A 13,749-nucleotide genomic window follows, 5' to 3' on the forward strand; every position below is an offset into this window, starting at 1 on the left:
GGCTGCGGGTCTAAAACTCCAGTGGCTAGTTCATAAGAAAGAAAGAAACCAAGTCTTTACTTCTTCCAGACAGAGCTTTATTCCAAATCACAGAGAACTCTATACCCTGATCATCACCTATTTCCCCTTTATATGCACCCACTAATGCGTTTAACCAATTAACCTCTAATTACTAACTTAATCACTTATTAACTATTAACTATTTCCTATCCTAACAGTAAGATAGGGAGGTAACATGCAGTCTCCGATGATGTGGCCATAGAATTAAGGCCCTTCTGCACAGGTGGAGAAAAAAATCCTAAGGGGCTTTTCCAAGAAGAGCGAGGAATTCTCCTGGTGTCATGGCCAACAACACCACCAAAACAGATTAACATGTCATTCGCTTTCTGACTGTTTGAGACATTGCTGAGCAAGTTGACCAGCATGTTTATCTACCAGACGCAATGATTTGAGTTTGAGTAATTCACTGTCTGTGTATTAAGAATCCCATGCGTTGGGGAGGGGGGGGAGCTGTTTTCCTCATTTCACTATTTCTATTTCACATCTTAAAATCTTGAGGTGTTGAAAATCACTGTTCCTCTTCACTCTTTTCAAAGTTTCGTAAAAGCTATTCAAAGCTTTAAGAGTAAGATGAAAGTGGGTTTTATACCAATCCTTCCTATTTGTATCTCATGCGATCAACTAATCTTCTGAACAATAGTCCACACTGCTTTAGAGACACATAAATAAAATAATTGAGCTTTGAGGGCCAGTGCATTCAAAAACTTAGCCAATCTTTTCTGTTGATCTACTAAACCTGCTTTGTGTTTTTATTTTCAATTAAAAAAATCACATTTCAAAACCAAGCACTGCACATCCTCAATTCTGTTCAGTAAATGCTGAATGTACAAAGGTGTAGTTTGTTTGATAGCAGTCCATACATATTTCCCTGCACACACCAACCCCTGCCCCCACCCCAGACCCTAGCTATCCCTCCCTTAATCTGTAATTAAAACATTATTATTCCAGAGTCAAGTCAAGGCATGGAATGGTAGGGCTTGTCAAAATCTGTGAACAATTTGGGGGTGGTGTGGGCCACTTCAAGTTAAAGATTTGTTTAATCTCATCAATGACCTTCCTTCCATCATATGGTCAGACGTGGAGCAGTTCTTGGAAAATAGGAGCAGGAGTAGGCCATTCAGCCTTTTAAGCCTGCTCCGCCATTCAGTATGATCATGGCTGATCCCTCTATCTCAATGCCATATTCCCGTTTTCTCTCCATACCCTTTGATGCCCCTAACATCCAAAAAATTTATCAATTTCTTCCTTGAATATACTCAGTGACCCGAACTCCACAGTCTTCTGTGGTACAGAATTCCACAGGTTGACCGCCCTCTGAGTGAAGAAATTTTCCTCATCTCAGTCCTAAATGGCCTGCCCTGTATCCTGAGACTGTGCCCCCTGGTTCTAGATTCCCCAACCAGGGGAAACATCCTCCCTGCTTCTAGTCTGTCCAGCCCTGTTAGAATTTTATACGTTTCAATCTCATTCTTCTAAATTCTAGTGAATACAGGCCCAGTTGAACCAATCTCTGACAGTATTGCCATCCCCGGTATCAGCCTAGTGAACCTTCACTGCGCTCCCTCTATGGCAAGTATATCCTTTCTTAGGTAGGGTGACCAAAACTGCATGCAATATTCCAGGTGTGGTCTCACAAAGGCCTTGTATAACTGCAGTAAGACATCCCTACTTCTGAAATCAAATCCTCTTGCAATGAAGACCAACATACCATTTGCCTTCCTAATTGCTTGCTGCACCTACTTGTTTACTTTCATTGACCGGTGTACAAGGACACCCAGATCCTTTTGTATGTCCACATTTCCCAATATATCACCATTTAAATAATGCACTGCCTTTCTGTTTTTCACACCGAAGTGTAAAACTTCACATTTATCCACATTATACTACATCTGCCATGTGTTTGCCCACACACACAACTTGCCCTGAAGCCTCCATGCATCCTCGTCACAACTCTCAACCCCGTCCAGCTTTGTGTCATCAGCAAAGTTGGAAATGTTGCATTTGGTTTCCTCATCCAAGTCATTTATATATTTCTTGAATAGCTGGGGCCCAAGCACTGATCCCTGCAGTACACCACTAGTCACCACCTGCCATCCGGAAAAAGACCCATTTATTCCCACACTCTGTTTCTGATCTGTCAACCAATTCTCAATCCATGCCAGTATATTACTCCCGATCACATATGCTTTAATTTTGCCCACTAGCCTCTTATGTGGGGACCTTATCAACAGCCTTCTTGAAATCCAAATACACCACATCCACTGGTTCTCCCTTATCTATTCTACTAGTTACATCCTCAAAGAACTCCAGTAGATTAGTTAAGCATAATTTCCCTTTCATAAACCCATACTGACTTTGTCTAATCCCATTAATGCTTTCCAAATGGTCTGTTACCACGTCTTTTATAATAGACTCTAGCATTTTCCCCATGACTGATGTTAGGCCAACTGGCCTGTAATTCTCTGTTTTTTCTCTCCCTCCTTTATTAAATAGTGGGGTTACATTTGCCACCCTCCAATCTGTAGGGACTGCTCCAGAGCCTATAAAATTTTTGAAAATGACCACCAATGCATTTAATATTTTTAGGGCCACTTCCTTTAGTACTCTGAGATGTAGAATATCAGGCCCTGGGGATTTTTCAGCCTTTAACCCCATTAATTTCTCTAGCATTTTTTTAAAACTAATTTTCTTCAATTCCTCTATCTTACTAGAACTTTGGTTCCCTAACATTTCTGGGAAATTATTTGTGTCCTCTTTTGTGAAGCCAGAACCAAAATGCATTAAATTCTTCTGTCATTTCTTTGTTCCCCATTATAATCTCCCCCGTCTCTGACTGTAAGGGACCTACATTTGTCTTCACTAATCTTTTTCTCTTCACTATTTATAAAAGTTTTTACAACCAGTTTTTATGTTCCCTGCAAGTTTACTCTCATACTCCATTTTCCCCTTCTTGATCAATCTTTTTGTCCACTTTTTTGCTGAATTCTAAATTGCTCCCAATCCTCAGGCTTGCTACTTTTTCTGGCAATTTTATATGTCTCCTCTTTGGATCTAATACTTTCCCTAATTTCTTTTGTAAACCATGGTTGAGCCACCTTTCCTGTTTTATTTTTGCACCAGACAGGAATGAATAATTGCTGTAATTCATGCATACATTCCTTAAATATTAGCCATTGCCTATCCATCAACAACCCTTTAAGTAATGTTCTCCAATCCATCATTGCCAACTCACGCCTCATACCCTCGTAGTTCCCTTTATTTAGATTCAGGACCCTAGTTTCGGATTCGACTTCTTCACTCTCTGTCCTAATGAACAATTCTATCATTTTATGCTCGCTCTTCCCCAAGGGACAAGATTGTTAATTAATCCTTTCTCATTGCACAACACCCATCCAGGATAGCCTGCTCTCTAGTTGGTTCCTCAATGTATTGGTCTAAAAAACCATCACATACACACTCCAGGAAACCCTCCTTCACAGTATTATTGCTAGTTTGGTTTGTCCTATATGTATATATATATGTTGTACCATTATTGCATGCATCTCTAATTACCTGTTTAATGTCTTCCCTTACATGTCCGTTACTGTTGGAGGCCTATAGACAACCCCACCAACGTTTTCTGCTCCTTGGTGTTTCTTATCTCCACCCAAACAGATTCCACATCATGGTTTTCCGAGCCAATATCCTTCCTCACTATTGCATTGACTTCTCCTTTACTAACGGTGCTACCCCACCTCCTTTCCCTATTTGTCTGTCCTTCCTAAATATTGAATACTCCTGGATGTTCAGTTCCCGTCCTTGGTCACCCTGCAGCCATGTCTCCGTAATTGTAACTCTATCATAACCGTTTATATCTATTTGTGCTCTTAATTCAACTACCTTCTTGTGAATGCTCCGTGCATTAAGATACAATGTCTTTAGATTTGTCTTTTTAGCCTTGTTAGTCATCTTAGCTTAATTTTGCACTATGACTCCATTTGTTTTTCACCCTTGTTTTTTCTGCCTTCCACTTTTGCTTCTTACTTTTCTGTCTTTCGTTTCTATCCTTGTTTCCCCGCTCCCCTGTCTCCTTGCTCAGGTTCCCATCACCCTGCCATTCTAATTTAAATCCTCCCCGACAGGACTAGCAAACACTCTCCCTGAGGTCCCGGTCCTGCCCAGATGCAATCCGTCCTGTTTGTACTGGTCCCACCTTCCCCAGAACTGGTCCCAATGTCCCAGGAATCTGAATCCCTCCCCTCTACACCATTTCTTCAGCCACGTATTCATCCAATATATCCTACTCTCATTAGCACGTGGCACTGGTAGCAATCCTGAGATTACTACCTTTTGAGGTCCTACTTTTTAATTTACATCCTAACTTCCTATCTTCGGGTTATAGGGCCTCATCCCTTTTTTTTAACCTATGTTATTAGTACCAATATGTACCACAACAAGTTCGCTGATGATTGCGCAATGCTCCGCACCATTCGCGACTACTCAGATACGGAAGCAGTCCATGTCCACATGCAGCAAGGCCTGGACAATATCCAGGCTTGGGCTGACAAGTGGAAAGTAACATTTGCACCACACAAGTGCCAGGCAATGAGCAGCTCTAACAAGAAAGAATCTAACCATTGCCCCATGACATTCAATGGTATTACCATCGCTGAATCCCCCTTGTGAGGCACAAGTCAGGAGTGTGATGGAATACTCTCCACTTGCCTGGATGGGTGCAGCTTCAACACTCAAGAAGTTTGACACCAAAGGCACTTGCTTGACTGGCACCCCATCCACAACCATTCACTCCCTCGTCCATCAACGCACAGTGGCAGCAGTGTATACCATCTACAAGAAGCATCATGGCTCCTTAGACAGCTCCTTCCAAACCCATGACCACTACCATCTAGAAGGCCAAGGGCAACAGACACATGGGGCAGGATCTTTAGGTCAGCGAGCGGGGGCCGGGGCCCGCTCGCCAACGTGTGATGATGTCGGGCGGAACTCCCGAAGTCACCCCACGTCATTTCAATTTTCAGGTCGGCAGCGGCGCAGCTTTTTGAGGCCATTGACAAAGTACAACATAATTAAGGTTGGCAGGCAGGCCGGGAACCTTGGCGGGCTTAAGAAAAAGCATGAAATGTCATCCACGGGTGGGATGAGGTTTCATGAGGGTTTTTTAATTTTTAATAAAGGTTTCACTGAAAGTGATGGACATGTCCCAACTTATGTGACAGTGTCACACGAGGGGACGTGTGGGGAAATTTTGCATTTGTCTCTAACATTTTTAAATTTGGAACCGATCTCCCTGAGGTGTGCTGGCTTCAGGAAGATCAGTGTGCTCTTTCGGCTGAGGGAACCCCCCCCTCCCAGCCCACACTGGGAGTGCATAGCGCTTTCTGATGGACGTCACGCTGGGTGGGCCTTAATTGGCCTGCCCACGTAAAATGGCAGGGGTGGCTGATCGGAGGCGCGGCTGCCCACGCCCGCTCCTGCACTTCCCCCACTATGGTGGGGAAAATTCCTCCCATGGGAACACCACCACCTGCAAATTCCCCTCCAAGCCATACATCATCCTGACTTGGGACTATATCTCCATCTCTTCACTGCCGCTGCATCAAAACCCTGGAACTCCCTCCCTAACAGCACTGAGTGTGTACCTACACCATATGGACTGCAGTGGTTTAAGAAGGCAGCTTACTAACACCACCTCAAGGGCAATTAGGGATGGGCAATAAATGCTGACCTAGCCAGCGACGTCTATATCCCATAAATGAGTGAAAAAATATTGGCTGGTTGGATGCTGACTTCAGGCATGCATTCTGGACTTGAATTGATCACCAGTGTCTGTGTTTGTTTTTTTTGGAAGGAGTGGAAGGAGAGTAGAGCAAATGTTGCCTAGTGTGATATTCTACAGGCAAAGTAATTGGAGGGCTATCAGTAGAATTTTGAGATGAAAGGTGTTTTAATCAGCCAGCAAAAGCTCAGCCTGGCCATTTAACAGCTGAGTTTCCATGGGGAGCTCAGTTGAATTTTGGAAGAAAGCACTCATAAATGTCTGACAATCTTTCAGTCAGTATTCAGTTATTTGGCATAATATTCTGTTCAGCTAATTTAACATGATTTGATATTAATGTGATTTAAATCCATATAAACTACCTGATGGAAGTTAAGTTTTAAACTCTGTACTGAAAATTATTCTCCAAATGGAAAATCCAGGATATCCAGCAATTGGGTTTGACCCTCTGGATATTGACGGTCACTATATTACTGAAGACAACGAAGGACCCGAAGAATTGTGTCTAGTGGCTATGGCTAGTGATGTGTACCTGAATACATGGGATTGGAATGGGCCTATACATTATATTGGGACTATTGGCATAGCAATGTAAGAAATAGTTGGTAACAGATTTTGTTTCCATTCCCAGTACTGATATTGGGACTGACGTACAATCATAGTCATAGGCAGATGGTGCCTTTTAGTGCATTATTCTTATTTACAGTAACAATATTGAAAGTTGACTAAAGCTACCCTCTTTAGACCCTATTTTATAGCACAGCCTGACCACTGAGGATCTTTTTCAGTTTAAAATTACTATGTGGTAATATTTACTCCTGTTAACACACTCAGATTATGTTGAATTAAGTGAAGTGAAGCAGTGAAATATTTTTCTGCTTACAAGTTTGTGAAAATAAAACCAAAATATAAATTCTTATATGCCTCTCCTTTTGTCTTTATCAGAAATGTGTGTACTGCAGGAAAAGAGTGAAGAGCATCTCGGGGGCCTGTATCCAGTGTTCATATGAGCATTGTTCTACATCATTTCATGTGACATGCGCTCATGCTGCGGGGGTTGTAATGGAACCAGACGATTGGCCATATGTTGTGTCCATCATCTGCTTCAAGCACAAAGCGACTAGTCAGAATGTAAGTATAAGAATTAATTACATTGGGGCCAATGATCGTGGAGGAAGAGTGACTGAGTTGGTAACTTGCAATGTCTGTCTTACTCAATTGATTAATGGTGTTTGGCACGAGATGTATTTCAAAATGTACCTGCTGGATTGATTCACGAAGTAATTGTTTCGCCATCATCACTGCTTTATGGTTTCTAGATCAAGAAAAGTCTATACAGATAAAGCCTATCTTCTTCCTCCATAATATCCAACTGTTAAATGATTCCATAGTTTTCAGCTTCACTACCCTAACTGGAATTGCAATTCCATGTAATGTTCACTCATGAAGAAAACGTTCATGACTGTCCTAAATTTACCTTCAACCAATTTAAACAATTGTCACCTTATCCAGCATAGAGTTAAGTTTGTTTTTTTTGCGCCACTTACCAACTTAAATGTCTCTAGGATTACTACTAATTATATATCAGTTCTTTACTGTTCCTTAAAGATTTGTAAATTTTCATTTATAACCCTTAAAGCCATAGAGTGCTAAAATATGTTTGAATTTTGACACTCAAACACTTCATCTGTTCAGTTTATTGAGCAGTTTCAGTATCTCCCTGGAAACTGGTGGTCAGCCTATCTCCTCAGATGGTGAAATATGCACAGGCAGTGAGGACTAACTGTAAGCTAGGGCTAAAGATAAAACCTATTTCGCCTGCAAAAGAAAGCAAGATAGAGAGAATCAGTCAAATCTCCTTTGTACGTATTGTATGCAATGTACCATAGAGAGGAGCGCATGACACTTAAGAGATATCAAACAGGTTGTTGAATTGCACATGTACTTGAGCCTATGCACAACTGTAATTAATCCTCTAATCATCTGTTCAGTCCTGCAAACTGAGAGTGAGATAACCAACTGCCCTCGGAATTAATGTACAAAATCTCTACCTCTCATTAAAGTTTTAAATTGAAGATTCTAGTATGTAAAAGTAGATTATTGATCTTTGAATTTCTATGATAATTTCTTCAGGGTTAATGTACAATTGTTAGTACTATAGTGTAGTAATTAATCCTTAATCACTACTGTCTCAGATCAGCCTAATCACATCCAGTTCTCATGCTCTTTTACTCGAGTTTTTTTAAATGCAATTCTGAAACCACAGCATGGGCTGGGATAAACTTAAATAATCTAACTCCATTTCATAAGAGTTGATTGATAGCATATTTGTTTACTGTTGTCTCTCAGTGCACTTGCAAGCCCACCACAAATGTGGGGAGCACATTAATTCCAGTTGCTCACTTATAGTGGGGCTATTTGGAAAGCAGCAGTGGGTTTTACTGAAATTTGATGCATGAGTAGATTATCATATCAAGTCGACTACCCAGGTGAACAGACAGAATGAAAGGTTTGGGAATTTCAAATGAGGGATGACTGATATCACAGGATGAAAATTATAGGTTTGTTCCAGCTCACTTTATGGAATCAGAATATGAAAATCGCTAGTTTTTTATTTCTTTCAAAAAGTGCAGAGGTATTCATGCCTTGCATGGAATGTTGTAAATCAGTTTTAGAAAAGGGAACTTTTGGATATAACCTGTATGTGGAGTGGACACGATATTTGAGTCCCATACTTAACCTTTGGACTTCTGGCAACTACACAGTACTTCATAGCCCCAGTACTGGCTGGTTTTTGGGCTGATTTGACAATTCAGCTGTATTTGAGCAAATCCTAGGATACATGCACCGTAATTTTAAGACTTTTAGTAAAACTATACAGCCATAATAAATATTATCATAGAGTCATTGTCATAGAGGTCTACAGCACAGAAAAAGGCCCTTCAACCCATCAAGTCTGCGCCGGTCAAACAAACACCTAACTAATATAAAAACTAAAAACTGCGGATGCTGGAAATCCAAAACAAAAACATAATTACCTGGAAAAACTCAGCAGGTCTGGCAGCATTGGCGGAGAAGAAAAGAGTTGACGTTTCGAGTCCTCATGACCCTTCAACAGAACTGTTCTGTTGAAGGGTCATGAGGACTCGAAACGTCAACACCTAGCTATTCTAATCCCATTTTCCAGCACTAGGCCCATAGCCTTGTATGCCATGGCATCGCAAGTGCACATCCGAATACTACTAAATGTTATGGAGGTTTCTGCCTCTACCACCCTTTCAGGCAGTGAGTTCCAGATTCCCACCACCCTCTGGGTGAAAAAATTCTTCCTCAAATCTCCTCTAAACCTCCTGCCCCTTACCTTAAATCTATGCCCCCTGGTTATTGATCCCTCCACCAAAGGGAAAAGTTCCTTCCTGTCTACCCTATCTGTGCCCCTCATAATTTTATACACCTCAATCATGTCCCCTCTCAATCTCCTTTGCTCCAGGGAAAATAACCCCAGTCTATCCAATCTCTCCTCATAACTAAAACTCTCCAGCCCAGGCAACATCCTGGTAAATCTCCTCTGCACTCTCTCTAGTGCAATCACATCCTTCCTATAATGCGGATTCCAGAACTGCATGCAGTACTCTAGCTGTGGCCTAACCAACATTTTATACAGTTCCAGCATAACCTCCCTGCTCTTATATTCTATGCCTCAGCTAATAAAGGCAAGTATCCCATATGCCTTCTTAAGCACCTTATCTACCTGCCCTGCTACCTTAAGGGACTGGTGGACATGCACACCAAGGCCCCTCTGATCTTCGGCACTTCCCATGGTCCTACCATTCATCGTGTATTCTCGTGCCTTGTTTGTCCTGCCCAAGTGCATCACCTCACACTTATCCAGATTAAATTCCATTTGCCACTGATCAGCCCATCTGACCAGCCCGCCTATATCCTCCTGTAAACTAAGGCTATCCTCCTCACTATTTACCACCCCACCAATTTTCATGTCATCTGCGAACTTACTGATCAATCCTCCTACATTCAAATCTAAATCGTTTATATATGCCACAAACGGCAAGGGACCCAACACCGACCCCTGTGGAACCCCACCGGACACAGGCGTCCAGTCACAAAAATGCTGATATGGAAGGAGTTTCAAGATTTTGACTCAGCGACAGTGAAGGAATGGCAATATAGTTCCAAGTCAGAATGGTGTGTGGCTTGGAGGAAAATTGCAAGTGACTGTGTTCCCATGTATCTGCTGCCCTTGTCCTTCTAGGTGGTAGAGGTCGCGGGTTTGAAAGATGCTGTCAAAGGAGACTTCGTGAGTTACTGCAGTACATCTTGTAGATGGTACACACTGCTGCCACTGTGTGTTGGTGGTGGAGGGAGTGGATGTTTGTGGATGGGATGCAATCAGATAGGCTGCTTTGTCCTGGATGGTGTTGAGTTTCTTGAGTGTTGTTGGAGCTGCACTTATCCAGGCAAGTGGAGAGTATTCCATCACACTCCTGACTTGTGCCTTGTTGATGGGCAGGCTTTGGGGAGTCAGGAGGTGAGTTACATTCTGCAGAATTCTTAGCCTTTGACCTGCTCTTGTAGCCACAGTATTTATGTGGCTGGTCCGGTTCAGTTTCTGGTCAATAGTAACCCCCAGGAGGTTGGTAGTGGGGGATTCAGCGATGTAATGATTTTAGAATGTGAAGAGGTTTTAAAACAATTGTCAAAACTAGGGAATTCAAACAAATATATATGGGAAGGCTGAAATCATTGTTTTTGATCACTCGCTCCAAACTCCATTCCCTCGCTACCAACTCCATCGTTCTCCCTGGCAGCAGTCTGAGATTAAGCCAGTCTGTTTGCAACCCCCAGTGTCACATTTGATTCTGAGATGAGCTTCCAATCTTATATTCATACCATTCCTAAGACCACCTATTTCCATCAATGTAATAATGCTCGCCTTCACCCCTGCCTCATCTCATCTGCTGCGGAAACCCTCTTTCATGCCTTTGTTACCTCAAGACTCAACGATTCCAACACACTCCTGGCTGTTTTCCCATATCCTACTTTCCGTAAGCTTGAGGTCATTCAAAACTCTGTCCATGTCTTAATTCACAACAGGTCCTGTTTCCCTATCATGTGTGTGCTCGCTGACCTATATTGGCTCCCGGTCAAACAGAGCCTTGATTTTAAAATTCTCATCTTTGTTTTCAAATCCCTCCATGACCTCACTCCTCCCTATCTCTGTAATCTCCTCCAGCCCCACAAGTCTCTGAGGTATCTGCATTCATTTAATTTGGGCTGCTTGAGCATCCACAATTTTAATTGCTGCACCATGGACGGCTGTGCCTTCAGTTGCCTAGGTCCCAACCCCTGGAATACCCTCCCCACAGTTGTCCACCTCTTGACCTTGCTGTACTGCTTTAAGATACTCCTTAAAACCTAAGAAGCTTTTGGCATCAGACATATCTCTTTAGAACATATCTCAATGTCATACTTTATTTTGTAATGCTCCGGTGAAGAGCGTTGAGCCATTTCATTACATTAAAAGCACTGTATAAATATAAGTTGTTATATATGGTATATTAATGCACAGTCTAAGTTGGGGAATTAAAGTCAAAATACTGTTGGAAGAATTCGGTAGGTCATGCAGCAAAACAAAACAGTGGACGTTTCAGGTCAGTGACCTTTTGTCAGAATTGGAAAATGTTAGCGATGTGACAGATTTTTCACCTGCCAGGCACCTGCACTGTCACGTAACTGGTTACACCTGTAGGAGTTTCTATTTCTGTTGATCGCCTAGCTGACTTGAAACACTAGGCTGAAACTTCACCCCAAACCAAAGACCAGTTTGGAGGCAGATGTGTCGATAACTTGTTGCTCCTGGCTGACATACTGGACTGCCAGCATGTTCCTGCCTCTGACCTATTTTCAGGGAGGTAGCCTCTGGGGGTTGATGGGTATACCTGCCTGCCAACAGCATTTAGCCAGTTTGAACAGTTAAAGTGCCAATTGAGGGTAATCATTTTCACATGCTGCCTGGATTTTTTGAGATGATAAACAGACCCTCTCTAATGTGGCTGGAGCCCATAGGTGGAATAGTGGCAGCCACCCAACAGCAGACCAGAGGCTCATCCTGCAGATAAGCAGGCCATGAGGGCCTCAGCTGCGGCCGCTGGCCATCTGGTAGACAGGTTCTCGTACTCTCTCTCTCTCTCTCTCCCCACCCCACCCCCCCTCCCCGTGATGGCAGCCTAACAGCTGTCGTCACACTATAATTTGTACAATTTACCTAAAGAAACATCTCCATCTTGAAGCACCCTCTTGTTGGCCTACCTACAGCAGCCGAGCCCACATTTCCCAGTGAGGCTGCCAGGCTCTCCCATCGGCCCTCTCAGCTGCAGAGCTCATCCGCCATTCTCAAATCTCCTCCAGGGCCCTGCCACAGCCATTTCCAGGTTCCCAAATCAGTTCAGCCCAGTGTTGGAATTGGAAATCTGGAATTAAAGTTCTGCCCATTAATTCTGGTTCCCTCTACACAGATGTTGTCTCACCTGCTCAGTACTTGAAGCATTTTCTGTTTATATTGGAAAATTAGTCATTAATTAAAATACAAAATCATGAAAAACTAGGTTGAGATGAGGATAAGCAAGGAGTCAGTTGCATTACTAGGAATATGTAACAGATCACCAAATTGCAGAGCAAAAATAGAAAATGAGACTTATAGACAAATTAGAGGGGTAGGTTTAACTGTGGAAAGTTTTACTGATCCAAAAAATAATAGATGAGGATAGGGAAGCTGTGTTAAAAAGAGGGAGTTTTTATTTGCAGTGTGTTCAGAGTTGTTTCTCAGTCACTTCTTTGTTACTTCCAAGAAAGAGAAAATATTACCAGAGTTGATTTTGGATAATGAAGTGGAACAAGTAGAGAAATATTTGGGAAGCAGTAACCACAACATAATACAATTTAGTCTAAAAATAGAAAGAAAAAAGAAAAATTGAGGGTGAGAGAGCATGACTGGAAAAAGCAAATCGAGGTGAGATTAAAAAGGATCTTAGCTTGCATTAAAAGGAGGGGAGAATTTCCAGGTAGAACAACACTGGGAAATAATTAAACAGGAGATAGAAATCAACCACATGCCAGTCAGGAAATAGGGAGTTTACGGAAGGTTGGTATTTCATTGAATAGCAAGATTAGATCAGATTTGAAACTGAAAAATAACATTTAGTGCTTACAGTGCAAATATTCAAAATAATCAAACAGGACAGATGTAAAGAACATCTATATTGGAAATGTGCATATTGGCTGAAAGGAAATCTTGGAGTGGAGAATGCGGGATAACAGAACATTGTAGAAAAGAACTTGTTTAGTTTCTCTGAGGTGGTTGTTCAGATTGTAGAACCACTAGAGATTGGTAAGAAACTGTTAACTGAGATTACTATTCAAAGAGAAATGGTACTTGTTATGATCCTAATGGGAAAACCGTAAACCAAAATAACCAAATTTACAGAATAACCGTCAAATGAAGAAATTACCAACAGGATTTCACTTTTTATAACTTTTACTTTAATATTAATCAGGACCAATGCACATTACCCATGAATTAACAGGCAAATGATACTTCAAATAAAAGGGGAAATTTCACTTTAAATAGTCAACACAACAAAGATATGTCTTACACAGCCACAAGCATCCGCATCATTCCCTGTACACTTGTGGCACCATGTGCAGTTCCAGTTTCTCTAACTCGGCCTCTGGTACATGGGACCTCTCACTTCCCACATGATCGATTCAGCTCACAAGTCACATTCGCCAGCAGTCGTATTGCATCCTCGGTCCTCGGATATAGTTAACACTGACAAGGTGCTCATCTACGAACTCTCTCTCACTTTGATTACGGCAGTCCTGATGGTGTAGCTTTC

At 42.0% G+C, this 13,749-nt stretch overlaps 1 protein-coding gene across 3 annotated transcripts in view; it reads left to right on the forward strand.

The window, feature by feature from the left end:
* The window catches only part of kdm4b (lysine (K)-specific demethylase 4B), a 579,874-nt gene that overhangs the window by 538,312 nt on the left and 27,813 nt on the right, over nt 1–13,749 (forward strand). For all 3 annotated transcript variants that reach the window (XM_078555676.1, XM_078555678.1, XM_078555677.1), the window contains one exon: nt 6,782–6,967. In XM_078555676.1, coding sequence (XP_078411802.1) covers nt 6,782–6,967 — 186 coding nt within the window. Of the gene's footprint in view, nt 1–6,781; nt 6,968–13,749 lie in introns of those variants that run through there.

The sequence above is a fragment of the Cetorhinus maximus genome, chromosome 13 (assembly GCF_964194155.1).
Source record: "Cetorhinus maximus chromosome 13, sCetMax3.hap1.1, whole genome shotgun sequence".
NCBI lineage: Eukaryota > Metazoa > Chordata > Chondrichthyes > Lamniformes > Cetorhinidae > Cetorhinus > Cetorhinus maximus.